This window comes from Onychomys torridus, chromosome 5, assembly GCF_903995425.1.
Source record: "Onychomys torridus chromosome 5, mOncTor1.1, whole genome shotgun sequence".
Lineage (NCBI taxonomy): Eukaryota > Metazoa > Chordata > Mammalia > Rodentia > Cricetidae > Onychomys > Onychomys torridus.
Genome location: NC_050447.1, coordinates 14,916,284 through 14,943,366, shown reverse-complemented (window position 1 = coordinate 14,943,366; position 27,083 = coordinate 14,916,284). Strand labels below are relative to the sequence as shown.

General features: G+C 45.8%; 1 protein-coding gene across 1 annotated transcript in view; it reads right to left on the bottom strand.

Moving 5' to 3' along the window:
• The window catches only part of C5H16orf78 (chromosome 5 C16orf78 homolog), a 58,430-nt gene extending 31,640 nt beyond the window's left edge, over positions 1-26,790 (bottom strand). The window contains exons 1-5 of the mRNA XM_036187645.1: positions 26,641-26,790; positions 25,275-25,379; positions 24,670-24,796; positions 7,306-7,558; positions 4,486-4,613 (exon numbers count right to left, since the gene is read on the bottom strand). Of these exons, the coding sequence (XP_036043538.1) occupies positions 4,486-4,613; positions 7,306-7,558; positions 24,670-24,796; positions 25,275-25,379; positions 26,641-26,790 (763 nt within the window). The remainder of the gene's footprint in view (positions 1-4,485; positions 4,614-7,305; positions 7,559-24,669; positions 24,797-25,274; positions 25,380-26,640) is intronic.
• Positions 26,791-27,083: the final 293 nt, after the last annotated feature.

Sequence of the window (27,083 nt, the reverse complement as noted above, 5' to 3'; positions counted from 1 at the left end):
GTTGCTAGGAGTCTAAGCTGGGGTCCTCCTCAGAGGCTTTTTTTTTTTTCAAACATGAAACCAGAACTTTGTTATCAAAAGACTAGATATAAATGTTTTGCACACACTTTTATCTTGTGTTTTTGAGACATAGTCTACCCACGTTATCCTTCAACTCACAATTCTTCTGCTATAGTCACCTGACTGCTGGATGACAGACATACATCTCCAGCCCTGGCTTAACTGTGTGGTGTGTGCACGTCCATGTCAGCATGGTGGGGTATGACCCAGTGTGAGTGTGGATAGAAGTCAGGGGAGAATCTGGGTTTTCACCGTCCATGTTGTTTGGACAGGATAGCTTTTGCTGGGCACACCAGGCTAGCTGACCTGAGGGTTTCCAGGTCAGGAATCTTGGAATTACAGATGTGCCACTGCATCTAGTTTTCACATAGGCGCTGGGGATTTGAACTCAGGTCCTCATGTGTACGTGGCAAGCACCTTACTCACTGACCATCCCTCCTACCCATGTGTACTTTAAAGCTCAGCACACACAAAAGGCAGACACTCCCAAGGACCAGCTCATTGTGTGTTCACAGTCTCCCCAATCCTGCATTCCACAGGGCTACCCCACTCAGGCTTCTAACACTGGAAGTTCCTTGGCTGAAGGCTGTTACATGGGAATCAAGGTACAATCCCTTGAGTTTTGCTACTTTTGAGTGGTACTGTTTGTACGTTTTGACCTGGTCAGTTTCTACCTGGTTTGTCTATGGTAGTCAGCTGTGTGAACAGACCCCAGGTCTTGTGCTGATGGGTCCAGACCTGATTCTAGCCTTTGGATACACCAAACAGGGCTGCTATGAATAGCTAGCGTGTCTCTAGTGCCCACGTGAGTACATGCAGATGTGCACCAATAGGAAATGCTGGACCACGAGGCCGTCACATGCAAACTTTTCTGGTAGTTGGCCAGCTTACAACATTCAGGGCTGTGCATGGGGGTTCTGCTTGCTCCATGCAGCTCGCTGGCAATTGTCCCTGTCGCCATCCTGTGAGGTGTGGAGTGGCTTTTCGTTTGTATATAATGTATATTTGTGCTCTATCATTCATTTATCCTGAGGACAGAGAGAATCTTGGGGGGCGTTATTAGGCACTTAACTACCCTCTCTTGTGAAATGCCTACATGCTAGCTAGGTAAGACTGTTTCCGGTTTGGGGATCCCATTCTTGATGTATACATGGAGTTGGATCATCTGGAGACTGTCAGTGTGTCGGACACTCAGTATCCCCTTGGAGCAGTTGCGTTGATGTCCTTTATTGAGTAAAGTTTTTCATTTTAATACTTCATATTGTGTTCAGAGGTTTTTTTTTTTTTCCTTCTCCAAGGTCATGGAGAGTGTTTGGTAAGTTTGTTCTCAAAGCATCCGCCACTTGCCTCCACCTGGAATTGAATTTTGCTTATGAAGAGGCCGAGGGTCAATGCATTTTCCATATGGATATTGAAGCGGCCTGTCTGGTCTGCTGGGAAGAACAGTTTGGCCTCTGGTGCACAGTGTCACCTCTATCCTCACAGAACGAATCTCTTCTGATATGTGTGTCTGGTTCTGGGGAGAGTGGTGTGACTATACCGTTTACAGGAAATTCCAGAGTTTGTGAGGCCTCAGAAACCCTGGTGCACCGTGGGTGATGTTGTCTGAGCCCAGCGTGGGGCTGGCTGGGGCATATCCCATTTTCTGTGCTGTCTGTACCGTGGGCTTGGACTCACTGTGGGCTTTATGCCAGGTTATCAGCAAGCTGCAGTTGTGCTGTAGACTGCTTCCTGGCAAGCCTCGGGCCTCACAGGGCATCCATCCGTGGAGGCTTCCCAGTTGCAGGTGGAACACAACCTGCCTCCCTCCAGCCTAGGATGAGCCCCAGGGAAGCAGCGGCTTTGCTTTGTAGGTATGTGTGGGTCTGGAAGATGGCTCCCCACTGCCCTCAAGAGGGTCCAGAGGCACAGAGAATCCAAGAATCCACCAGGGATGTGCTCAGCTCAGCAGGAACTGGGCTTAACCTCCCACTGTGAAACATAGTTCAAATTAGTAAAAATCGGTTCATACAGATTTTTTAAGTCCAAGAACAGGGACCTGAGGGCCTGGAGAACCTCCTGAGACCTGGTTCTGGGTGTCTAGTGAGGAATGGTGGGGTGGTTATGCCACATGTGTCCACCAGCCTGCTGGAGAGACACAGTGTTTCTGAGAGGGTCAGGTCAGAGAGGATGGTGGGGTGTGGCTTCCAGTGAGAGCTTTGCCATGGGTTCGGGCTGATCTCGAGGGAGCTCTGCCTCTAGCTCCCCACATCTCTTCCTGTGCTATGGGTTGGATTATGTCTCACCGGAATATCTGCTGAAACCCTGAAACACCACCTTATTTGAAAACAGGGCCTTCCTAAGATTGGCAGGTTGAGACGGGATCATTCAAGTGAGCCCTAATTGACCTGTGAGATAGAAACACAGAGAAGTAAGCCATGTGATGGATAGAGGCAGGGCTTGAGGCCTGTTACCAGGGACACTGTGGCTTAAGAGGTGAGACCAGGAATATCTTCCACAGAGTTTGGAGGACTACAGCCACATTGGGGTTTTGATTCTGGACCCCCAGCCCTCAGAGCTCTGCAACAGGATGCCCTATGAGCAGGGCTGGTTAGTACCCCTGTCTGCTGTGCCCTGCCCTGGCCAAACTTTCCTGTCTGGTTCCTTGCTGACCACGGGGAACCACACTGTTGGGGCTGAGGGTGACTCCCATCCATCCAACCCCAGAGAATCAGTTGCACTGGCCTTCTCTTCTTTCTCCTTCTGCTAATATACAGCCCAGGGGGATTCAAGTGTGGCCCCGAGACCTTCTGCTCATGCCCAGTCGAGTGACAGATTGTTCCGGCTTTGCCTCATTTTCCCCCAACACTATTACCTTGGTTTAATTTTTCTGGGTAATCACAGTACTAGCTGGTTTCTTACACCTGCTGACCCAGCCCAACCCTTTGCAAGGTTACTTTATGATTCTTCCCTTCCATGGATCCAGGCTAGTCTCACCTTTGAATCTGAACTAACCTCGGCTCGGCAGCATGAGCTAGAACACAATGTACTTGTGTCCTGGTCCTGACCCACATCCTCAATGCCTTGCCACATCTTAGAACATAGGTAACTCCATTAACACAAGCCCAGGCTTGTCTGATGAGGCAGATAACAGCTATCCTGAACAGGACTGCTGGTACACACAGGAGAGTCACAAAACAAGGCTGGTATCTCCTCTCCCTGCACTTGCTATCAGTGGCCCCCCATCCAGACTTAACTGCAGGTTCCTGACCTCTGTATTCTCCTGGCCTCTGAGCTCTTGCATGCTCTGTTCTCTGCCTGCCTTCCTTCTCTCATACACATCTGGGCATTCTTGTTTCTCAGTGAAAGTAGCTTCCAGTCTGGCAGTGGTGGCACACACCTTTAATCCCAGCACTTGGGAGGCAGAGGCAGGTGGATCTCTGTGAGTTCGAGGATGGCCTGGTCTACAAAGTGAGTTCCAAGACAGCCAGGGCTGTTGCACAAAGAAACTCTGTCTTGAAAAACAACAACAACAACAACAACAACAACAACAACAAACAAACAAAAAAACAAAACAAAAACAAGTCACAGAAGTAGCATCCTCCTCCAGGAAGCCTTTCCTCTCTAGTACACTAAGATCTCCTCTCCAGAGATTTGAGTCCATATTGTGCACAGGCTGACCACCAGCTCAATTACCTGCCCTGTACACTTCCCTGTACTAGCTTTCCTCTTGGGAACTTTGTGTTGCACACAGTCCAGACATGTGGGACAGAGCTTCTGGACAAGCAGACCTGGTTCTGTGGGGGGGACCTGGGCTCCCAATGGAGCACAAGAGGAATTTAGCAAGCCGTGTAACACACCTGGTGGGAAAAGAATGGATAATAGATAAAACCGGTGTTACCATGAAGTCAGTCCTTACAAGAGAGGACATCACCCACCAGCCCCAGGCCTACACATGGGCCAGTTCTCCACACAGCTGTGTCTTTTATACAGCAGTGACATGTGTCTCCAGATAGGTGTTCAACTTTTTCTCCTCTCTGAAGTTCCTGTAGAGACTCAGAGCCCCATTTTCTTGCGCAAGAAGCGTTTCCTCCTAAGAAGCAGTTTGTAAAAGCTGTGCACTTCCCTCTCTCCCATTTTGGTGTTTTAGACAGGGCCTCATGCAGCCCCGAGCTGGCCTTGAACTTTGAACTCTTGGTCCCCCTGTCTCCACCTGTGCTGATTACCCCAGTGCCATGTCACCCAGCAAGCTTTCTCTAGGGGGCTCTCTTTCCAGTCACTCCTGGGTTGATGCAAGGCGGAGCCAAGGACAAAGCTGACACCAGCTAGTGGTGATGCGTTTGACTTGTTCAACCAGTGCGGTTTAGGGAAGCTAATGGTCAGGGTGCTCAGGCCACATGGGAGGAGCCTCCAGTGGGCAGTGCTACTACAGTGCTGTGCTGTTACGATGATCGAATATCTTCTTGGCGTCTATCTCGGCTTCTACCATGTGTGGGTGGATTTCCACATCCATCCCTGCATCCTTGCACAGCTTGATCAAGGTCTTGATGTTGTTCTTGGACAAACGCAGGTACCTTCAAGAGAAGGTAGGGAGAGGTGACAAGGAGCTGTGGGACCTGGCTGTCACTAAAAAAGGGTTGGCTATGGGCTTGGTGTAGTGGCGCACACCCTTAATCCCAGCACTCGAGAGGCAGAGGCAAGTCAATCTTTGTGAGTTTGAGGCTAGCCTGGTCTACATAGTGAGTTCTGGGACAGCCATGGCTACACAGTGAGACCCTGTCTCAAAAAAAGGTGGGGATACGGGTTGGCTTTAGGCAGTAGGAGGCTGGCAAGAGACCTTGGCCTGACTCCCTGTGTGTCTCTGATAGAAGGTGGTAGGAGCTCATGGTACTGTGATTCTTGGAAATCAACCTGTTAGGCATCACCCTGGTTATCTGCAGAGAAAACAGACCAGTTTTCATTGACACAAGCATGAGGTCCATGGAAGTAGAGAGAAGCTATGTTATGGGAAGACAGACGCTCATTTGAGGAATGAGGAAGTCTGTCAACAAAATGGCAATCTGGTAAAGAATGGGCCACCCCATTTGGAAGACGATTAAAATGGTGTCAGGAAGAAAGAGGACATGGAGAATGTGGGCTGTGGGTACGAGTTAATTTTGGTGGAATGTGGTATGCTAGGCACTGCTGGAGGCAGTGGATCTGAGCCAAGGCTGGAGGACTTGAGTGTGCATACACAGAGCTGCATGAACAGGCATGCGTGCCTTCCTTTAATGAACTGTATGTGTGTATTAAACAACAAGGCCATTGATTTAAACTGGTTTCTAAAGCCTTATAATCCCAGCTTCTGCTGAGGAGTGAATTTAATCCTATCTGTGCTGTGTGTGGGATCCAGACAGAGTTCCTGGTTCCACTGTCAACCTTGACCTTAAGGCCAGCTTTATACTCAATCACTTCATCTTTCTGTCTGTCCGTCCATCTGCCCACCCATCCATCCATCCATCCCTATCTATCTATCTATCTATCTATCTATCTATCTATCTATCTATCTATGCCAAGACAGGATCTCACTATGTAGCTCAGGCAGCTGAGACAATCCTCATGTCTCAACTCCGGAGTGCTGGGATGACAGTGTTTGCTAATCTGCTGACTTCTTGGTCCCAGCTTTAGCAGAGGCTGGTTCTGGGGGACAGGAAGGAGCTGTATTGTCGTCATCCAGCCTTGCCTGTGCTTGGGTTCTGCCCATGCAGTGCCTTTGCTGGTGGCCCCAGTTCCCTCGACCCCAGGTCAGCCTACCTGGGAGGTGTGGGTGGGTTGGCACTTTCACCTGTGGTTTCCTTAAGAGCCCACTCCACCATCTCATCCCTGTCTTAGGTGCCTCCCCAATGACTTTACAGATGCCACCTGCCCCAGAGTTCCTGCTCTCTCTTCTGGGAAAGAAGCCCCCATTGTGGAGCCAATTAGAGCTACGTCATGGCTTGTCCCTGTGAGGAGGGCAGTGGTCAGGTGTGGTCTCTCCTTGGCTTCATCTCTTAGTCTCCAGGACAGCACACACCTGGGCACTGTGGCTGGTCTGTCATCCAAGATGGCTACATTGCTGCCAGCTTGTCAAGGGTGACTCTGTTAAAGGTTTTTAACTTTGACTGTTACTCCTCATTAAGGATGACACCATCCTTGGGTGTTTTCAGAGGGGAGAGTGAGCCAGAGATAGGTGGGTTTGTGGCTCAGTGGTGGAGCATTGCCTAGCTCCCGCAAGGACCGGGGTTCTGTTCCAGGAGTGGAAAAGGAAGAGGGGAAGAGAGAAACCAAACAGTTCATGGTTGTCTTGGGAATCTAACCCCAAACATAGCAGAAGGTCACTGGGGACCGTGACACTATGAGACATGTCCCTTGTGGGCTCTGGTGTTTAAATACTTGGTCCTCCAGTGGATGGCATTGTTTGGGGAGGTTTAGGAGGGAGTGGCCTCAGTGGAGGAAATGTGTCATTGAGGGCAGGCTCTGAGAACTTAAAGTCTCACCCCATTTCTAGTTTGTACCCTGCTTCTTGCTTGTGTTTGGAGATATGAACTCTCAGCTCCTTGTTCCTGCCACCAGGCCTGCGGCTACCAGGTGTGCTGATGGGCCTCCTGCCATGACAGAGTCTCATCCCTCTGGAACTGTAAACCCCAAATAACCCCCTTCAAATATAAGTTGCCTTGGTAGTGGTATTTACCAGAGTACGGAAGAGCAACCAGTACAGATGCTGTCGCTCAAATTCACCAGAGTGGAAGGACTCAGGGCAGTTTCTTTATGAGAAAAAAGCCGCAGCTAACCTACATTTTCCTTTTCATGAATCCCTATGGCTTCTGTTGTGAGGCAAATGGAAAATTTGGATTTCCAGTGGCAGAGCTCAAAATGGCAGCCCCTACCTGGCTGTCCATCAGCGGAATTTTAATAGGAGTAAATATATTGCTTGTAGCCTCTGGCAGTAAAGACTGCTGGGAAACCCAGGGTTTTAGCCTTGTAGCAAGCAATCCTTTGCCAGCTAGGGCCAGGTAGGGCTGAGCTGGCCCCCTCCATGTCCAAGTGTGGGTCTATCATCTAATGTCCTAGGCCTGCCCCATCCATGTTCAAGTGTGGGTCTATGATCTAATGTCCTAGGCCTGCCCCATCCATGTCTAAGTATGGGTCTATGGCCCGATGTCCTAGGCCTGTCCTTTCCATGATCAGGCATGCATGCATTCACACACTGCTGTCCTAGGCCTGCCCACACACCCCAGTGGTGCTCACCGGCAGCTCAGCACCTCCTCTGGCTTCAGCATCTTGGCTGACTCTATCTTGGGCTCTGTGCCCTTCTCCATGAGGCTCTTCAGCTTGCGGTCATAGGTGTTGTCAGGAGCCTTGTTTGACCAGTCTCTCAGCAAACCTACCCTCCGTGTGCCAAACATAGTTTCCTGAAGTACAGGGTCAACAGAGCTTTGTCTGCGGTATGGGCTTATCCGAGTGTTGTTTTCTAGGGCTATGACATCCTTGATGTCTAAGTCTGAAATCAGAAGATACCGCCAGGGAGTTAGATTCTGGGACAGGTGAGAGTTGAGAGGGTGGGGTAGTGGGAGTGGGAAAGAGGGAGCTAGAGGAATGAATGGGCTCCTCACAGCTGCTCTGAGGTTTTGGCAAGAGCTCCCGCAGGGCTGCACTTACCCTTCTCCCATCCTTCACTTTCCTAGCCTTCCCAGCTGCCTTCCTTGCCCAGTTTCCCCCTTGCTCCTTGCTTTCAATCTTTCCTGTTCTCCCTTTTCAGAGGAAGTTTATCTAATGGGAATTAACTCCGAAGGAAAAGAAATCAGAAGAGGTAAGTGTTGAGCTGGACTTAAAAGGGCGGTAGTTTATGGCATGGAGACACGTTGGCATGCACATCAGGCAGAGGCACAGATTACAACTGCACAGATATGGGAAACTGGGAATGTCTGACATGACCCGAACATGGAGCTCAAGCCAGACACCATTTGTCCTTGTTTTATAGAACTACCGGAAGGCACACTGTTCATTCCACTTCTAATTGGCATGATTAGTGCAGAGAAAAGCCTATTGCTTCAAAAATACACTGCCAATTAGAATGTCCTGAGTTTTGCAAATATTTTGGAAAAATCAAAATATCTTCCTCCCACTGTTTATAAAAACTACATATTCTTTTTGGCACACTGCATTTGACAGTCTAAAACTGTCTAAAACTGAAGGATATCACATTTTGGTCTCAACTTTAGTTAAAATGTCTTTAGCATCTCGTCACTTTGAATGAGATTGGCCAGTTATATTTTATATTTTTTGCCTTTTGTTTTATGTTTTTTGAAACAGAGTTTCTCTATGTAGCCCTGGCAGTCCTAGAACTCACTCTGTAGACCAGGTTGGCCTCGAACTCATAGAGATCTGCCTGCTTCTACCTCTTGTATGCTGGGATTAGAGGTGTGCGCCACCATGCCTGGCTTTGTTATTCATTCGTCTCCAATTTTTTTTAAGTTGAAGAGTATCTTTTAACTTTATTTCTTATGATTGTTTTAGGATAAAATATATGTCTCTAAAATCTTATGTTTTAAAAAGCTGAGGAGGTGGCTCAGTGTCCAAAGCCCCATATTGCTCTTTCAGAGGATCCAAGTTCAGTTGCCAGTACCCATGTCGGGTGTCTCACAACCACCTGTAACTCCAGCTCCACGGATCTACACCTTCTGGCCTCGACATTGCACACACATATGCAAAACCATACTCAGATATAGGTGCATGTGCATAATTTGAAAAATAAAAATAAATATTTAAAATAAATACAATCTTATGCCTTATAAAAACTTTTTGTTGTGAAGTTTATAGATGATGTTGACAAATATTGGCAATATGAGATTTATGCTGTTTAAATGTGAGTCTATATCACCTGTAACTGAATGACTGCATTCTTTAATGCACTTCCTGTTACAGCCTTTTCTTTTGGAAGAGGAATACTTAAAATTTCCTAAGTAATCATATTTTAGAAAAAATATTTTTATTTTATGTGTATGAGTGTTTTGTCTGTCTGTCTGTCTGTATGTATGAATGGAATGTACACTGTGTGTGCCTGGTTCCCAAGGATACCAGAAGAGGGCGCCAGACCTCTGGAACTGGAGTTATAGTTCTGAGCTACCGTATGGGGGCTGGGACCCAAACCGCACTCCTCTACAAGAATGGCCAGTGTTCTTAACCACTGAGCCATCACCCCAGCCCCATCATCCATTTTAAAGTGTTCTCTTGGATTTCTTCATCTCTGCTTTCCCTGTTTAGTTGCCATGTCTGGTGCCTGTGGCTGTTTGAGGTTCCTACGAATTCTTTAACATTTAAGAATCTCTTTGGCTCCTTTCCTGGGTCTCTTTCTACCCTGTTGTACCTTTGCATTTCCTTGTTATTGCCTTGTTATTGCCACCTTAGCCTTTGTTTTCAATGTTTAAAGTCACTTGGTTTCAAGGATGCATCTGAATTTTGACTTTTAAATCTACTGATGTCTAATTTGATAGGCTTGCTTTCTTCTGTGGCATTTCCCACAGACAGAGATGTCCATGACTGTGCATCTTAAATATCTCCAAACTTGCAGAGGCCATCCAGTCACCATGATGTGATGCTGGTGTGTTTGGGGCAGGCTTATGAGCTTTGGACTTTCCTCTGTAATCTAAAGGCACTGTGGCTTCCAGCAGCATGCCAGGTTGATTTCCCGCCCCCCTTATAAGCAAACTTCTCTGTAAGCATTCATGTTTTCACTAACAAAGTTCAGGAATTTACCATGATATGCCTATGGGGAATGGGTCCAGACTCCCTGTGAGGGTCAATGGACTTGCCTAAGGTCTCAGATGGGTACATACTAGCCTCAGAACACTTCATGCCCCATATGGTGTTCTGGCCTGTGGCTGGTCCCTGACAGGGTGACTGGGTTGGGAGGTCTCAGCAGTGTCTGCCTGTGCTGATGGGGTTGGTGCTCTCCTCTGGGGAGCATGGTCTCAGTGTCCTCTTTGAAAATCAGGGGTCTTAGAGTAACAGCATATACTTTCCTGTGTTCTCTGATCCTCTTCTGGATCCAGGTGAGCCTACAGCGGTAAGAACAGCAACAACATTAAAGGTTGTGGCAGTTCAGGGCTCTCTGGGGTCACTCTACTTTCACAACCATATCACATACATTTAACCAGTGAGTAAGCTAAAGGTCATGTACCCAAGACCCCCACATCTAATGCATGACGAACCCAGGATGTTGGTGCCTTTTCCAGGAAGCCTGTACTGACCTCTCTTTTAGAATAAAATGATCCCCACTTCTGGCATATAAGAGAAAAGATAAGTTAGATGTTTCATGGGCCACATCTGGGACTCCAGAGATGACTCTGTATCCACGTAGACAAAGTGTGCATGTCTGCAACCATCACTCTCCACCTTTCCCGTTAGAAATGTTCCCTTGGCCTAAAGCCACAGAACACACACAGGCACCCAGCGATTGGCCACCAAAAGCTCTTTTTGCTAGTTTCCAGACTTCACCAGGATCTTTGTCATGGAATATGTTCGATGTTTTCCTGGGATCTTTCACTGGCCTTTATCCAGGGTGACCATTCTGAAATTCAAATCCAACTCAGTAGTTCCCTTCTTAAATCACTCCAGGGGCTTGCATTGTATCCTTTTCTTTTAGTCCATACATCTTTATTTGCAAATGCGTCATTGGTCTTGTTTGAGGCCTCTGGCTTCTGCTACCCTATCAATACTGGATCCTCACTGGGACTCCTCTTGGATATCCTGTTGCTGCCCTGTGTCAAGGAGATCCTGCAGTTTTGGATATACAGGACTGGCCCCTTCACATGCTCCAGAAGTTCAAAGGTGAGGTGGATGTTAGGGTGGGCCAACTCATAACCCTGAATCTGGACCTAGGTGGTAGCTGAGTTGGTCAGCCCACCAGCTCTCCTGCATCCTCACTACCAGGGTCAATTCTCCAGCACTGCCCCAGCTAGGTCACCCAATGCACAGGGAACAAGGATTGTACTTCAAGCAGTCTTATATTCTGGAAAAGTCAGAGACTTTTGCTCTCAGTCAAGATTAGATAACAGAAAGTGAGTGTTTGCCTTCCAACTCAGTTAGAAACCTGGGCATTGTAAGAGTCTGGGGCATTAAGACATTGGACAACAAGCAACACGAGGCAGTGAGAAGAAATAAGGGTTCAGCCCGTGGCTGCCCGAGGCTGCAGCAGGTACATCTTTCCAGGATAATGGTGGACCACATAGGGAAGACCAGACAGCAACAGGAGAGGCTCCTACAGATCACAGCAGAGTGTTGGAAAGCCCCTCTCAGCTCAGTCACTGTGGGGAAGGAGGGGGCACAGTGACAGAAATAGATCAGAGCTGGGTGATGGTGGCGCATGCCTTTAATCCCAGCACTTTCTGGGCAGAGGCAGGTGGATCTCTGTGAGTTCAAGGCCATCTGGTCTACAGAGGTAGTTCTAGGAAGCCAGAGAAATCCTGTCTTGAACAACAACAACAACAACAACAACAACAACAAAACAACAACAAGAAATAGTAGATTAGAGGGAGTCTCATGGCTGGTCTTGATGTTATACACAAGAGGATGACCTTGAATTTCTGATCTTCCTGCTTCCACCTCCCAAGTGCTAGGATCACAGGTGTGTAATGTCATGCTTGGCTCTGTGTGATGGTGCTGGGGACTGAACTTAAGACTCTGTGCATGTTAGGCAAGCACTCTACTGGTTGAACCACATCCCCAGTCTAGAAATGTCTATTTAAATGTACCATCATACTCATCAAGGCATGCGCATGCTAGGGGAGATGCAGCCCAAATTGAACTTGTAGAGATGAAAATATCAATGTTTGAAATGAAAAACATATGAGATTGACAACACACTGAGCATTGCAGAAGAAAGGACTAGAGCCTCAGGGGCGTGGCCACAGGGACTATACAAAATAACTCATGAAGAGAGAAGGTTGGAAGACAAACCTGAGGAACTTCATGTGTGATTGGGGTGTCTGAAAGACAGAGGGGAACTAAAAAATTAAAGAAATATTGGCAAAAATGTTGCAAATTCGATATAAACTAGAAACCAAGAATTCCTTGCAAACCTTGAACACAAGTGTAAGAATTATGAAGCCAAGGACTCTGAGGCTTAGCAATGGGGAACTACTCAGAGGAAAATCTTTAAAGAACGCCTAGAATGACGTTCACCCAGCTTCAGAGGGCAGCCAGCTTCCAGTCCCTGCTGGCAACCAGGAGTCCAGCAGGGGGAGGGGCTGATGGAGACCTGGGAGAAGACAGACCCACAGCCGGGGGAGGGGGGCAAAGGGTGAAATAAAGATCTCTGCAGATGTGCCAAGGCTGCAAGAATTTATGTTCTTATTCAGATCCCCTGAAAGCCTCAAGGCGAAGAGAATGACTCCAGTCAGAATTCTGGATCTATGCAAAGGAAGGAAGGACACTCAGGATGTAGGCAAATACATGTCTTGTTTAAATGTGTTAAAACAAAACAAACCACAAACCCCCAGACCGCAATGATGCATTGTGGGTCTGTAACATGGAGAACTATGGTGCTGGCCGCACAACATGGAGGCAGTGAGGGCCACAAATGGAGCTCTGTCCTGGTAGGTCTTCTGATGCTGGCAGGAGGCGAGCATGGTGCATGTTTAGGCAAGACTCTGTCACTACAACAGTGCAAGATTAGAGGTGACAAACCAAGAAAGATGGGACAGGAGCAAAATCACCCACAGGGGCAGGCGAAAAGGGAGCAGCGAACCCAGCTACATCAGCAGTGCTAGTGTGTTCATTTAATATGACTTGATGTTTATCGCTTTGTTGAGGTATAATTGACAAATAAGTGTGCTTATATTTAAAGTGCATATGTTGGTTTTATGTACATGTGGATCAAGATATGACAACAGCAACCATGTTAACGCACCCAAACCATGGCTCCATCATTTGTGTAGGCAGTGAAGCTCAGCTCTCTTAGCAATTTTGAAGTGTATAATATTGTATTCTTTACTATAGTGTAGTAACTTCAAGTGTGTAATGCAGGGCTGCTAATTACACTCATCATGAACACACTGTATTAGATCCCAAGGGTAGGGGCATGGAGGTCTTTGTGTTCACACAAGCATTAGGGGAATCTGGGATGTTAAGCACTGAAGACTATTTGTTCACGGGAAGGAATGCAAAACCTGTTATCCACCCAGAAGGCTGCAATGGGCTCCTTTCTAGCCTGGTGACCTTTGTGCTGTCTCTGTGGCTGGAGACGTTTCTGGCACTGGATCCTCCCCCAGACCCTTATCCTAATGTTCAGTCAGTCTATAGAACCTATCTTTACAGACTTTACAGAGAGTTTCCATGTAATCATGTCTGATCTGCATATAGCTTACTTTGTTCCTCAAGAAGACATATGTATGCTTTGTTGTGCACATGGGATTGAGTTCATTATCAGCAGAATAGTTTTCACCAAATTGTGCTGTGCTTATATATACCAAAAACAAACCCTCAGGGTCAGACTCCTGAGGTTTGAACCAACACTGGCTACTGAGTTGTGTTGAATCAAACTGCCTTCTTGCCTTCTGTGGCTTGTCATTCTGCCATCCATGAAGGTCTCAGAGACCTGGACACCCAAAATCTTTATCTTGTATCGAACATCTATACCTTTGACATGAATGTCCACATTTTGCCCCTCCAGGTCGTTGGCAACCACCATGCTCCTACTTCTAGAAGTTCAGGCACTTAGCCTCATATAGACACAAGCTTTCTTTAACCTTTCACTTAGCCCAAACCCTCTCAAGTCATTCATGTCGCTAATGACAGAGGTTACTTCTTTTTCATGCCTGACTAGCATTCCATTGCATGTACACATCTAATTCCGCCCCTTTTGGTATTTTATTTATTTATTTATTTTGTGTGTATGAATGTTTTGCCTGCATCTATATCTGTTTGCCATGTGTGTTCCTGGTATCTGTGGAGGTCAGAAGACAGCATTGGATCCCCTGGAACTGGAGTTACAGGTGGTTGTGAGCCACCATGTGGGTGCTGGGAACTGAACCTTGGTCCTCTGCAAGAGGAGCCAGTGCTGTTAACCACTGAGCCATCTCTCCAGCTGCTACAGCTGATTTTCCTATCCACACATCCATCAGTGCACACTTAGGTGGCCCCCACTTTTGTGGTGCTTTCTTGAAGGCATGAGTCCATCAGTGTACCCGAGATCCCACTCTCTTTTCGCCTGGCTGTGTATCACGTGTAGGATAGGTGGATCAGAGGGCAATGAGTTTTTTAATTTTTGAAAGGAAGTTTCATGTTTTCCAAAATGCTCTGCTAACTTACAATCTCACCAGCAGCATTAGGCTCTCTTCTCCCCACACCCTTACTGACACTTGCTTTACTTGTTTTTTGATGCTGGCTGTCCTGCGAAGTATAAAATGCTATCCTCTGTGGCTCTGGCTATTCTATTACTTAGGGTTTTCTAGAGGAACAGAACTTACAGAATGAATCTATATATCAACATCTCTCTATAGATATATATTTATTAGATATTATATCTCTCTCTAATACATATTTTATAAATAAAATTAATTATTCTAATAATATACATGTTTACATATGATATGTAGACATATATTATTATAGCAGGAATCTTAAAGAGTCTTATTAATACAAACAAATCCGGGCTGGGTATTGGGGTGAACGCTGGAAGATCAGAGAAGTAGAACAAGCCACAGCTTGCTCACCTTGCCAGTTCCTCAGCTGACCCTATTTCCTCAGACTGGAAGCCTCTGAGTCGTCATATCTGAATGGATCTCAGCTGAGCTGTGCTGCTCAAAAGCCTAAAAGCTTAACCAGCCAAATACTTCTAGTTTCTGGTTCTCATGCCTTACCTTATATACCTTTCTGCTTTCTACCATCACTCCCTGGGATTAAAGGCGTGAGTCACCATGCTTGGCTGTATCCTTGAACAGATGGATTTCTGCCTCTGGAATGCTAGGATTAAAGGCGTGCGCTACCACTGCCTATCCTCTATGTTTAATATTGTGGCTGTTCTGTCTCTGACCCCAGATAAGTTTATTAGGGTGCACAATATTTTGGGGAATACAATACCATCACATTAACATATAGTACATAGTACACATATGATATATAATATTAGAATATATAGACATATATAATACAGACTATATATTATATAGAGAGACATATATATTATACGTATAAAGGGGATTTATTAGAATGGCTTACAGGCTGTGGTCTAGCTAGTCCAAAACTGGCTGTCTACCAACAGAAAGTCCAAAAATCCAGTAGTTGTTCAGTCCATGAGGCTGGATATCTTAGCTTGTCTTCAATATACTTCAGAATCCTGAAAAAGTAGGCTCTACTGCCAGTGAATGAATGGACTTGCTAGCCAGAGCAAGAGTAAACAGGCAAAGGGCAAAAGACTCCTTCTTCCATGTCCTTTATGTAGGCTGCGAGCAGAAGGTGTGTCCCAGACTAAAGATGGATCTTCCCACCTCAAAAAATCTGGATTAAAGGTAGGTCTTCTCATCTCAAAAGATCTGGATTTAAAAGTAGATATTTCTACCTTAAAAGATCTAGATTAGAAGTGGGTCTTCCCAAGTCAAGTGACTTAATTAAAAACAATTCCCTCACAGGTGTTCCCAGGCATTTGGGTTTTAGCTAATTCCAGATGTAGTCAAGTTGACAACCTAGAACAGCCGTCACAGCTCCTGTGTGTAATACGGATTTGACTTTCCTGGTGACTAATGGTTCTAGAGCCTGCTCTCCCAAGCTTGGTGTGTGTGTGTGTGTGTGTGTGTGTGTGTGTGTGTGTGTGTGTGTGTGATCTTTGATCTTTGGAAAACACTGTTTGCCAGTTATTCAGCCATGTTTAAAAACAGTTCAGCTTTTGCTGCTGTCCATGAGTTCACTGCATGCTTGGATGTTGTGTTATTCAGTTTTTCTGTCACTATGTAAATACCTGAGAAAATTAACTTGAGGGAGAAAGGATTTATTTATTTTTGGTACATGGATGGCTTCAGACAGTCTTCTGTCAGCTGTCTCCACTGTTTCTGAGCTGTGGTGAAGCAGGGCATCATGGCAGAGGGAATGGTTGAATGAGCCGTTCATCTTATAGTAGTCATGCAGCAGGGCTGGGGAGTCCTTGGGGAGCAGAGTCACCTTTCCAGCACATGCCCAAGTGGCCTACATCCTCTAGACTCCACCTCCTGTTTTCCAATACTGCCCACCAATGCCTTTGTGTCAGGGGCTGGGGAGACGGCTCAGTGGCTAAGAGTTCTTCCTGCTCTTACAGTTTGGTTCTCAAAGCCTATACCAAGAGGCTCACAACTGCCTGTGTCATCAGCTCTAGGGGTCTGATGCCCTCTTCTGGCCTCCCTGGGTAATACACACAAGGCACACATGCACATATGTACGTATAAATGAAAACAAAATCATCATAAAAATTTCCTTTTCAGCATTTGTCAAGAAATACAATATTATATTAAGCAAAATAAGCCAGACTGACAAAAACAATAATGTTTTCTCTCATGTGGCTACTAAGTTTTATGTGTATATGTATATATGTATGTGTGTATTCATTCATAAATTCATTATGAATGAATGAAAGTAGATGGGGGTTTTCTGGGAAAAGAAGGACTAGCAAGGAAAGGGTACAGAGGGCACATGTGGTCAAAATATATGATATAGTTGACAATGTGTGTATTCATCACCCATTGCTGTGCGTGATGAATACATATCAATAACAGAAGTAAAATCAATTTGAATTTGTTTATTTTAACTTTTTCATTAATTCTGTTGTTTTTGTTTGTTTTCGAAGTCTTTTTAAAGTTTTATGACTGTGACATCTAAAAAGAGGTGATTTTATTCCTTTTTTTCTGATTTTGGTCTCTTGTATTTCTTTTTCTTGCTTAATTGCTCTGTCCAGGGTGTTCTGTATCATGGTGAGCAACAATGGTGAGTGGGCACCCTTGCCTTGTTCCTGGTCTCCAGGAAAATCTTTCAGCTTTTCACAGAGTGTGATTTTGGCTGTAGGCTTGTCATGTGTGGTCTTTACTCTGGTGGGGTGAATGTCCTATGCTTTATTGAGCTTGTAGCATAAAATGATGTTGAATTCTGACAAAAGCACACTTGACCTGATTTCTGTTCTTCATTCTGCTAGTGCAGCACACTGTGTATGGATTTTCATGTATTGACCATCCTTCCACATTGGGGGTAGCTTGTGCTTGGCTGTTGTGTGAGGTTTGTTCTTGTGTAGTGTTAATCCCAGCTTGTATAATGGACATTAGCCTGTGAGGTTTTCTTCTCTTGTTGCCTTTTCAAAAAATATGGACTTGGTATCAGGAGATGAAGCCCCTGTAAAATGGGCTTGGGATACTCTCTGCTCTTCAGTGTCTTAGAAAAGCTTGAGAAGGATCTGCATTGATTCCCATTTAAACTCTTGATAGGCTCCCTGTGAACCATCAGGCCCTGGGCCTTTCTTCGACGGGTTTTGTTTATTGATCCAGTCTCCTTGGTGTTGTTCTGATTCTTCATGATTCAATTTTGACAGGTTTCATGTTTCTAGAAATGTCTTTCTTTCAGGCAGTAGCCTATTGCTACTTAGCCATTTGTCATCTTTCCTTATATCCTTTGCTCTTCTGTGGCATCTGCAATGTAAACGGTAGACTTTTTATTTGCAGATTCTCCTTTTTTTTTGAGTCTAGCTAGGGATTTATCAATTGTTCATCTCTGAAAAATCAACTGTTAGTTTCATTGATCATTTTACTGCCTGAGAATCTATATAGTAATTATCTTTATTATTTACTTTGTTCTATTAACTTGGGCTTGCTTCCCCCGCTTTTACCTGCAGCTTTCTCTTTCTGTAGCATGTACCTATAGTGAGTGCAGTTTCAGCCCCTCCTGCCTCCCCAGCTTTGGTATGCTGTACCTCCATTCTCATGCATCTCTGGATTTGTACCATGTGCTTGTGGACTTCTGTGATATTCTGGTTGTTTAGAAGAGTGCTGTTTAGTTTACCACTTTCCTCTGATTCTGGTTGAATGCAGAGAAGACACTTCCATGAATCTGAGGCCTATTGCTCTATCCTGGAGAGTCTCCATCGTGTTGAGGAGCATGCGCAGCGGCTGGTGGCAGACAGACGGGATGCTCTGTATGCGTCTATTAGGTCCATTGGTCTTGTGTTTTCCAATCTGCTGTTTCCCGATTGATTTTCTGCCGAGATGATGTATCATTTCCCCCTCTTTAGGTTATTAAGTCCCCCACTATTATTGTCTTGCTATTTATTTCTACTTTCAGCGCTGTTAACATTTGTTTTATCTATTCAGGCAGTCCGACACTGGACGCAGAGATATTTACAACTGTTAGGTCTTCTGACGAATTGACCTCTTCATTGTTATATAATAACCTTCGTGGTCTATTTTTATCGGATGCTAGTGCAGCTACCTCCCGCCTTTTCATTTACACAGAGTATCTCTCTTCCAGCCCTTGACTTTCAGCCTCTGTATGTTCTTAAAAGTTCAAATGAGTCATAACTAGATTTTTGAGCTACCCAGTAACTCTGTTTGATTAGCAAATGCTATAGTTTACATGTGCTCCCCAAATTCACATGTTGGAAACTTGGTCCTCAATCGAGTGGGAAGTGGGTTGTGCTGGGAAATGCCCGACTAATATTGTCAGGAGAGCATTCTGTCGTGTAGCGAGGCCATCCTCCACACTTCCTCTCCTGCACATGCCAGCTGCCCTTCACCCTCAGCTCCACGATGATGTAGCTCAAAAGCCCCCAGCAGGTGCTGCTGCAGGCACATTCTTGGGCCTTGCATTCTCCCAAGTGAGGCAGACAACCCTTTCTTCACCTGTGTTTGTGGTGCTGTTATAGCGACACAAGATGGACTGGGGTGACATTGCTTCTGTGTTCAAGGACAAGGGCTCACGATTTGTCTTTGACAGCTTGCATGTCCTCTGTTCCTTGTTCCTGTCTTCCTTGTGTGTTGATGACACCTTGCTGTGCTGTGTTTTGACCCTTTCTCCTCACATCTTGCATATCTACTACAGGGTTTTCTTCTGTGGTTACTCCAACCATTCGACAGTTACAACATCCCATTTTAAGCTCCTAACATTTAGCCTTAGCAGCTTCTTCCTGGGGTGCTGGTCATGGAACCCCAGCTTCCTGTGCTAGGCAAGGGCTTTACCACTTAGCTATCCCCCAAGCCCAAAATTTTATATTTTTAATCTTGTGTATTTACTAGCAAAGCATTGTAATTATAGTTACTCTTTTTCTAAATGTATTGAAATTTATTAACTTTTCTTGGGGAAGTAACTCCACTTTATAAGTACCTCATAAACTTTGTTAGTGGACACACAAGATAATGAATATATGACTGACAATGAACTCCCACACAGTGAAAGAAGCATAAGAATTTGATATGTTCTATAGTTAGTGTAAATATGTACTAATATTATGAAGTCAATTATACAAGACAAAAATATTTAAAATGTTGCCCTTATTAGATATTATATCTCATAGTTATAGCTTTTAAGATGTTGGATTTTGGGCTGCAGAGAAGCCTCATAGTTAAGAGCACATACTGCTCTTGCAGAGGATCTGAGTTCGGTTCCTGGAACTCCAAATCAGGTGGCTCACAACTGCTATAATGCCAGCTCAAGGAGATCTGACGCCTATTGCCTCTTTAGGCACCTGCACGCATGTGCACATGCCCACCTATGGACTACACACCACAAAAGTACACATAGTTAAATCTAAAAAAGATGTTTACCTTTGAACTTTCATTCCAGTCTTGGACATGATTTACAAACAACCATTACAATGCTACAGAATTCTGAGTTTGACTATATAGTTACTGTTTGCCAGGAGATTTTTACATTCATTAGTAGGTATGTTGTTAATACATAGCATCTTATTTCTGTTGAGAAACAACCCTCTGGTTGTAATATGAATGAACTCTCAAATTTTGCCCATTTCAGAAAATACCTACTTCCCTCATCCCCTTTTCCTGAGACAGGGTCTCATGTAGCCCAGGTTGGTCTTAGTTTATGACTCTCAGAGTTCAGCCCCTAAGTGCTGGGATTACCGGCATGTACTACTACCATGTCTGGTTGTCTCTTCCATTTCTCTCTTTTTTTTATCTCTTCTTTTTCTTTTCTTTTCTTCCCTTCCCCTTTTTTCCTTCCTTCCTTCCTTCCTTCCTTCCTTCCTCCCTTCTTTTTTTTTTTTTTTTACTTTTTTCTTTGAGACAGGGCTTCTCTGTGTAACCTTGGCTGACCTGGAACTCACTCTGTAGACCAGGCTGGGCTCAAACTTAGAGATCCACCTGCCTTTGCCTCACAAGTGCTGGGATTAAAGGCGTGTGTCATCACCACCACGCGGCGTCTCTTCTTTTCTAAAGCACAGCTTTCATAGGTATAGTATTTTGGGATGTCAGGTATCTCTTCTTTCAATATTTTGAATATACATCCTCTACATATGTCCTGCTCTACAGAATTTCTATTTAGAAATTCATAGTCTTATGGAAGATCCCTGTGTATGAAAAGTTACTTTTCTGTTGCTTTCAAAATCTTTGCATGGACTTGGGATTTAATGTGTCTTGTCTTGGTGTAGATGTTTTGGGGTCTCATGAATCAAAGATTTTTCTCTCCCTGAATTTTGAAAGTTTTCATTCATTTTTTTCTTGTTTGTTTGGAGACATGGTGTCTTTCTGTAGCCTTGGCTAGCCTGAAACTTGCTATGTAGACAAGGCTGGCCTTCGACTCAAAGAGATCCTCTTGCCTCTGTCTCCTGAGTGCTGGGATAAGAGGTGCTCACCACCATGCTTCCTTATTTATTTCTTAGATGACCTTCTCTGGTCTTTTGTCTCTTTCTCAGACAGCCACGCTGCATGTATTATTTGATTTTCTTGAATTTTCTACTTGTCTCTCTCACTAGATTATTTAAAAAATGTCTCTGGATTGAAGAATCTGTATGTCCTCTGTTGTGCAGTTAAAACGCTTCATTGCAGGACACTGTGTGTTCCTCAGTCCCTCAGATCTCTGTTTTTGTCTTTTAAAGTGGTTGTTTCTTTGCCACACTTCTCATTTCATTCAAATATGCTTTCTCTAATTTCATTTTGTTGCCTCTAGTTCCTTAGTGTCCTGTTTGTTTTAACTGAAGATTTTTTATACAATGTATTCTGATCAGTTTCTTCTCCCTCATCTCAGACACATCCCAGATTCTCCCCTTCCTTCCTTCCTTCCTTCCTTCCTTCCTTCCTTCCTTCCTTCCTTCCTCCTTTCTTCCTTCCTTCAACTCCTTCCTCTTTCCTTCCTTCTTTCTTTTTCTTTCTCTTTATAGAAATAAAAAGGACAAAACAAAAGAAACAAACAACCCCAATTTAAAAACAAAGAAAAAGCATGGGACGCACACACACCACCACCACCACCACCACTACCACCACCACCACCACCCAAATAGAACCTGTAAAAACACAAAATTAAAAATAATAATATCAAGCAGAAGACCAGTAAGATAAAAAATTCCCAGACAAAGCAATAAATATGAGACAAAAACTTCAACAGTACCACTGAGTTCATTTTGTGTTGGCCATCTATAGCTGGGGACTGCACTTAAGTGTGGTTTACACACCCAGTGAGACTTCATTGGAGAAAACTTATTTTTCCTTTGCAGGTAACTGTCAGTTGGAGATAGCTTCTTGGTTAGAGATGGGAGCCTGTGTCCACTTTCTCCTCCGAGCAGTGCTGGGACCCCATCTGGCTTGAAGCTACGCAGGCCTTGGGCATGCTGCCTCTGTCTCTGAGAGTTCACACATGTGTTGGTCCTACTGCATTTGGAAGGTCCTGTTTCCCTGGTGTCCTCCATCCTCACTGGCTCTCACACTCTTGCTGATTCCTCTTCCACTGGGCTCCCTGAGCCCTAAGGGCAGGGATTTACCATTTAGGACTGAGTGTTCCAAGGCACTCTCTGTATATTACTCAGTTGTGGGTCTCTGCATTAGCTCCCATCTACTGAAGCTGGAAGCTTCTTAGATGATCATTGCCTTAGAGTTCATTAAGCTTTAGGAAAAACTGTTCTGAGTTGTTTTTCAATCAGTTCACCGATCTTCATTTCTTTGTGGTAAGTCGTCCCTCATTTGAGGTTGATTACTTTTCTATGGCAATGTTATGAAGAAAATCACATTAAACATAAACACACAAATCAATTAGGAAGGTAAATGTGGCAGCCGTGGGAGTCACAGCTGCAAGAGGACCGTTCAGTGGAGGACCACGTACAAATTAAGACAACAGTGGCGGAGACACAGATGGAGGCATAAGTAGAAGCCACAAGACGTGGAGGTTGGAGGAGGAGGTCTTCAGCCAGAGCTCTTTCTGCTTGGCCGATTACATTGTCCTGCTCTAAGGTGAAGGACACGAAGCTTGTTGAGCCTGTATAGTTCAAAGTCGTAATGGGAGTGGGGTGTGTAGCTGGTGCCTTGCCCGCTCTGAGGCTGCCTCATCACCGTCGTGTTTCCCGGTCCGGATCCTGCCTGCTTGTCTGAGGTAGCCTGCAAGACTGCGTGGGAAGATCTGTACTGTGGCTAAGCTCAGCCTGGCCCAGTCCTGGATGCCAAATGAGGCCAGGTGCAGATGCTTCTTAGCGGCCTGGACCCATTCACTGCCCTCTAGTGGCTATGGGTTGTTACACATCAGAAGCAAGACTGCTATTCTCAGATGCGATAAATTTGCCTCTGATGGTGAGGAAGAGAAGAGGAGGACAACAGAGGATCAGACTGCCTGCCAGTCAACCTTCATGTCTACATCCTGTACAGCGAGGTGAAATTACCCATGGTCAGGAGGTTTCTTTAGGGAAGGGACTAATTTTGTTTAGGAAAATGTCTTCATAGCATACTTTATGAATGAGACAGAAGAAACCAAGATCAGAGTAAACGAAAAGCCAGTGGCACTGAGTCGGGTAGGGACTGCAGAGGTGGAGGCGCGGGTGGAGGAAAGAGAGAGAGGGAAGAGCCTTTGAGGACTGGAACTACGATAGAGGATCCTTAAGCAGACTTCTGCTCTCTCAGGGATGAACACTAGTGCTTCTGGTCGCCTCCCATGAAACTCGGCCTGGAACTTTCAGAAAACCCCAGGAAGCTTTCCTTATTGGCAAGCGCAGCTAAGGAAATCTTTGGGGGGTCAGGAGACAAAGGACTCCGAGGAATGAAAGTGGGGTCTCCTGACCAGCCCCTGATTGGTGCGTACTCTTCCTCTGTGATGTGATTCTTAGCCTCTCTGACCCCCAAAGTTTCAGCGAACTCTGCTCACACACAAAGGCTTCCCGTGAGGAGTCTGGGAAGAAACCACAGTAGCAAGACTACTGTGCGCCTCAGCTTCAGGAGGCAGGGGGAAGGGGGTTCTGCTGGAATCAAGATCTAAGGAAGCTCACGAAGCCAATGGGGCCCCCACAGTGGCAACAGTGACAGTGGGGGTCACAGACAGCATGGCTGAAGTCAGGAGCTTCTCATCTTGATTTTATTTCTCCGGTAACTCTTTAATAAAAATTTTAGAATAATTAAGAATTTACGTAACTTTATATAGTAAGAACAATTAGAATAGCTTCAAAGAAAATGAAGAGGGCTTCTAATACCCTCCACTCAGTTGTCTTGAATGCCCACGTCTCACACAACCACAGAGCCTTTATCAAAAGCAAGGGGCCTACACCTGACAGCTTGCAGGGCTTCTTTGGTTTGGATGAATGTCCCAGTAGTGTGATGCTGTGGGATCAACTTAGAGTCCCCCATGCTCTTAGCACCACAGGTCCTCTGTCATACCAAACTGTGACAGACCAGGGGCTTTCAGTTTGCAGACCATGGGGCTTTGGTGTACTAAATGAAAAGTTGGGGAAAGTGTTTGTTTTGAGACACAAAAGTGCACCAAGCTCCTGCCCACTTTCCACACAGGCACGCAGGAATGCCTTCCGGATTCCACTTTCACCGTAAGCTCATGTCCCAAGAGACCAAGCAGAACCAAACTTAGTGTTTCTGTTTTCCAATCCTCTGGCACCACCTTACCGAGCACTTCTGTGCCAGGCTGATTCACAGGCCCTAGATCACTGCAGCCATACAGAGAAAGGAGGGTCACTATACCATTTTATATGTGACAAACCTAGACCAGAGCCAAGGGCACGTCGAGCAGGATACAGCTGGTGGAGCAGGACAGCCATCTGGAACCCAGCCCTTGCCCTTGCTAGGGGTGGACACTGCTTGGTAGATGTCAGGTCACTAGGATAGTACCCTCTGCAGTAGACATTGTCATAGTATTTAACTTAGGAAATTTGGTACTCATGAACGCAATGTCACCAAAATACTTAAGGATCGAGCAGCACACTGTGCTGGATTCCTGAGAATACTTGGGGATAAATGGAGCTCAACAACCACTCCCTCCTATCCAGGGCGTTCCCAGATTGTGAAATGCCACCCCAGGAGTGATTCCCCAAGGACCCTGCATGCTGAGTCCTAACTCTTATGTACACAGGTTTCAATTGACATGGATGGGCAGCTCTTCTGCTGCCTCTGAGAAATTGGATCAGGGAGGGCCAGTTCTGGTACCCCAGGACCCAGGTTGTCTCCTTACCAGACTTCTTAAGGCCATCCCTGCTGAAGGCGGTGGACATCATGTTCAGACGCTTGCCCTTTACATCTGTTATGTACCCCCTCTGGTAACCGACGGGGAGCTTCTTGATGGCATTCGGATCTTGATTCTTGGAGCCAGGAGAGAAATTATGCTGAGCATCCTCGAAACCCCAACAGAGAAATTTCCAGTTTGCTCAAGGGCCTGGGCCCAGGAAGAGTTTGAATGGGCAGTGGTGCCCTCTGTGTTGGCTTATTGAGACTTCATTTTTATTTCGCCTTACCTTCTAGGGGTACATACAGCCCATGCCTGCAGGCAGGTCTGGGATACCCTCTAGCTACAGGTATACCCACTGCTCTCTATGCCCTGGCATCCTTGAGTGTGGAGGGATGTGGGAGGAGGAAGGTGAGACACTTGTCCTGAAATGGGACCTCAGGAGAGTAGGGATTGTTGGTCAAGCAGCACGAGGTGGGGGGTGGGGTGCATACAGAAGACTTATTTATTGAGCTGTCATTATGGGACACAGAGGATCTCGGGGCCCTCACAAACCGTGTGGCTAGACACCATAGCAGAGCAGCAGCTGTGGAGAAAGCTGGAGGGGTGATTACCTTGTTGAAGGTCACCTTGCGGCCATCTTTGTCCAGCTTCTTCTTAGCCCCTGGGCCTTTCTTCCCTGCCTTCTCTTCTGCACGGTTCGCCTCTTCGATCTTTTTCTGAAAAAGCAGGAGAAAGGGCTGTGCATCCACCCTGTAAGGGTTCCTTCCATCCACTGTCCCTAAATAGGAGAACAGTCCTGGCAAGTGGCAAACCACCTCTTAATACCTACACTCTGGAGCCTCTTGTTTCTTCACTGTCTCTTAGTCTCTGGACTACCCTAGCATCTATCCCTGGTACCTTTGTCAACATTCCAGAATGACGTGTGTGTGTATGTGTGTGCGTGTGTGTGTGTGTGTGTGTGTGTGTGTGTGTGTGTGTGTGTGTGTGTGTGTGTGTGTGTGTGTGTGTGTGTGTGTGTATGTGTGTGTGTGTGTGTGTGTGTGTGTGTGTGTGTGTGTGTGTGCCTGGCTAGGAGCAGGGAATGACAGTAAGGATTAGCTACAGGATGAGTCCGTCCTTAGTCATACTCTCTTCACCCATTTGCTCTGGGACCAGAGGCCACAGGAAGCATCCTCTGCAGCTGGGGGATATGGGATCTCAGTATCTTCCGAAGAGGGTACCACTTTCCATAGGCCTAACTTGATTTTCACAAATAATGGACCCAGGGGACCTAAACTCTGGGGGGAAAGGCAAATTTGGTACTTAGGACTCCCAATGAAGGAGGAATGGGCTGGTGAGAGCAGCCCTTTACGTGGGGGAGGAGTCAGGTATATGGTGGGAGGAGTCTCAGTGGGGGTGGCAGTAGGAATGAATGATCTATGCTGCAGAGGAGGGAGGAGGCTAGGAACAGTGGGAGTGCTCCTAATATGCCCACATGGAGACCCCATAAGCTAGTGCTCATGACTATTTCTAACACTGACAGGTATTAGCAATGCCCACAGTTTGACCTAATGTTAGGCAGACTTCTTCCTCACCACAGACCCTGACTCAAGTGCTTTCTAGAATGTCTACTTCAGAACATTTGTATTTGAACAATCTCTTTCTCTTCCCCTCTGAAAGAGAAATCTGTTAGCCACACCCTACATTTTCTATAGTGAAGCATCTTTCTCAAGGACCTGAAGCCATCCCTTAAAATATGGCCACCAGGAAAGATTGTAAACCTGTCTTTGGTGGGAGAGAAGCCCAACCATGACAATTGCCATTAGGAGATACAGACAGCCCAACCAGGGTGAGTGGTCTCACCTCAGAACTTACCCACTAGCTTACCCCAGTGTTTAAAAAATGATCCCCCTTTGCTAGGGGGTGTTGAATTTCAATTCTCTCTCCTGTAAATAATCTTGCATAAAGTCTTCCAGCAATTTCTTCCAACGTACACACCTGGAGGGCACGCTTCTTCTTGCCCTGCCTCCTTTCCAGCCACTCCAGCACCCGGGTGAGGTCAGACATCCGCCTCTCCTCAGCTGTCCTCCAGACAGACTTCCTTTCAGTGGGCATCAGATTCTTGAAATCTCCTAAGTCTTGTGACATGCTGATGTCTTAGCTGTGCCCACAGGAGAGACTGGCACTTTTTTTTTTTTTTGTCGTGATCCCTGGGTCTGCTAGTGTGGTGACTCAGAGGTAGGATGTGTCCTCTGGATGTAATGATAAAGGGCAGAGTTGGAAGCAGATGGATGTTGGCCTGGGGGATAGAAGGCCTGGAGAGTGATTGTGAGGTCACTGATGACTTAGCAACCATCCTCTACGTCAGAGTTGGGGGTGGAGGTAGGATGTAAGCTACCTCCCACTCTTTCTCATGAATTCACACCCCCACCTTGATTACT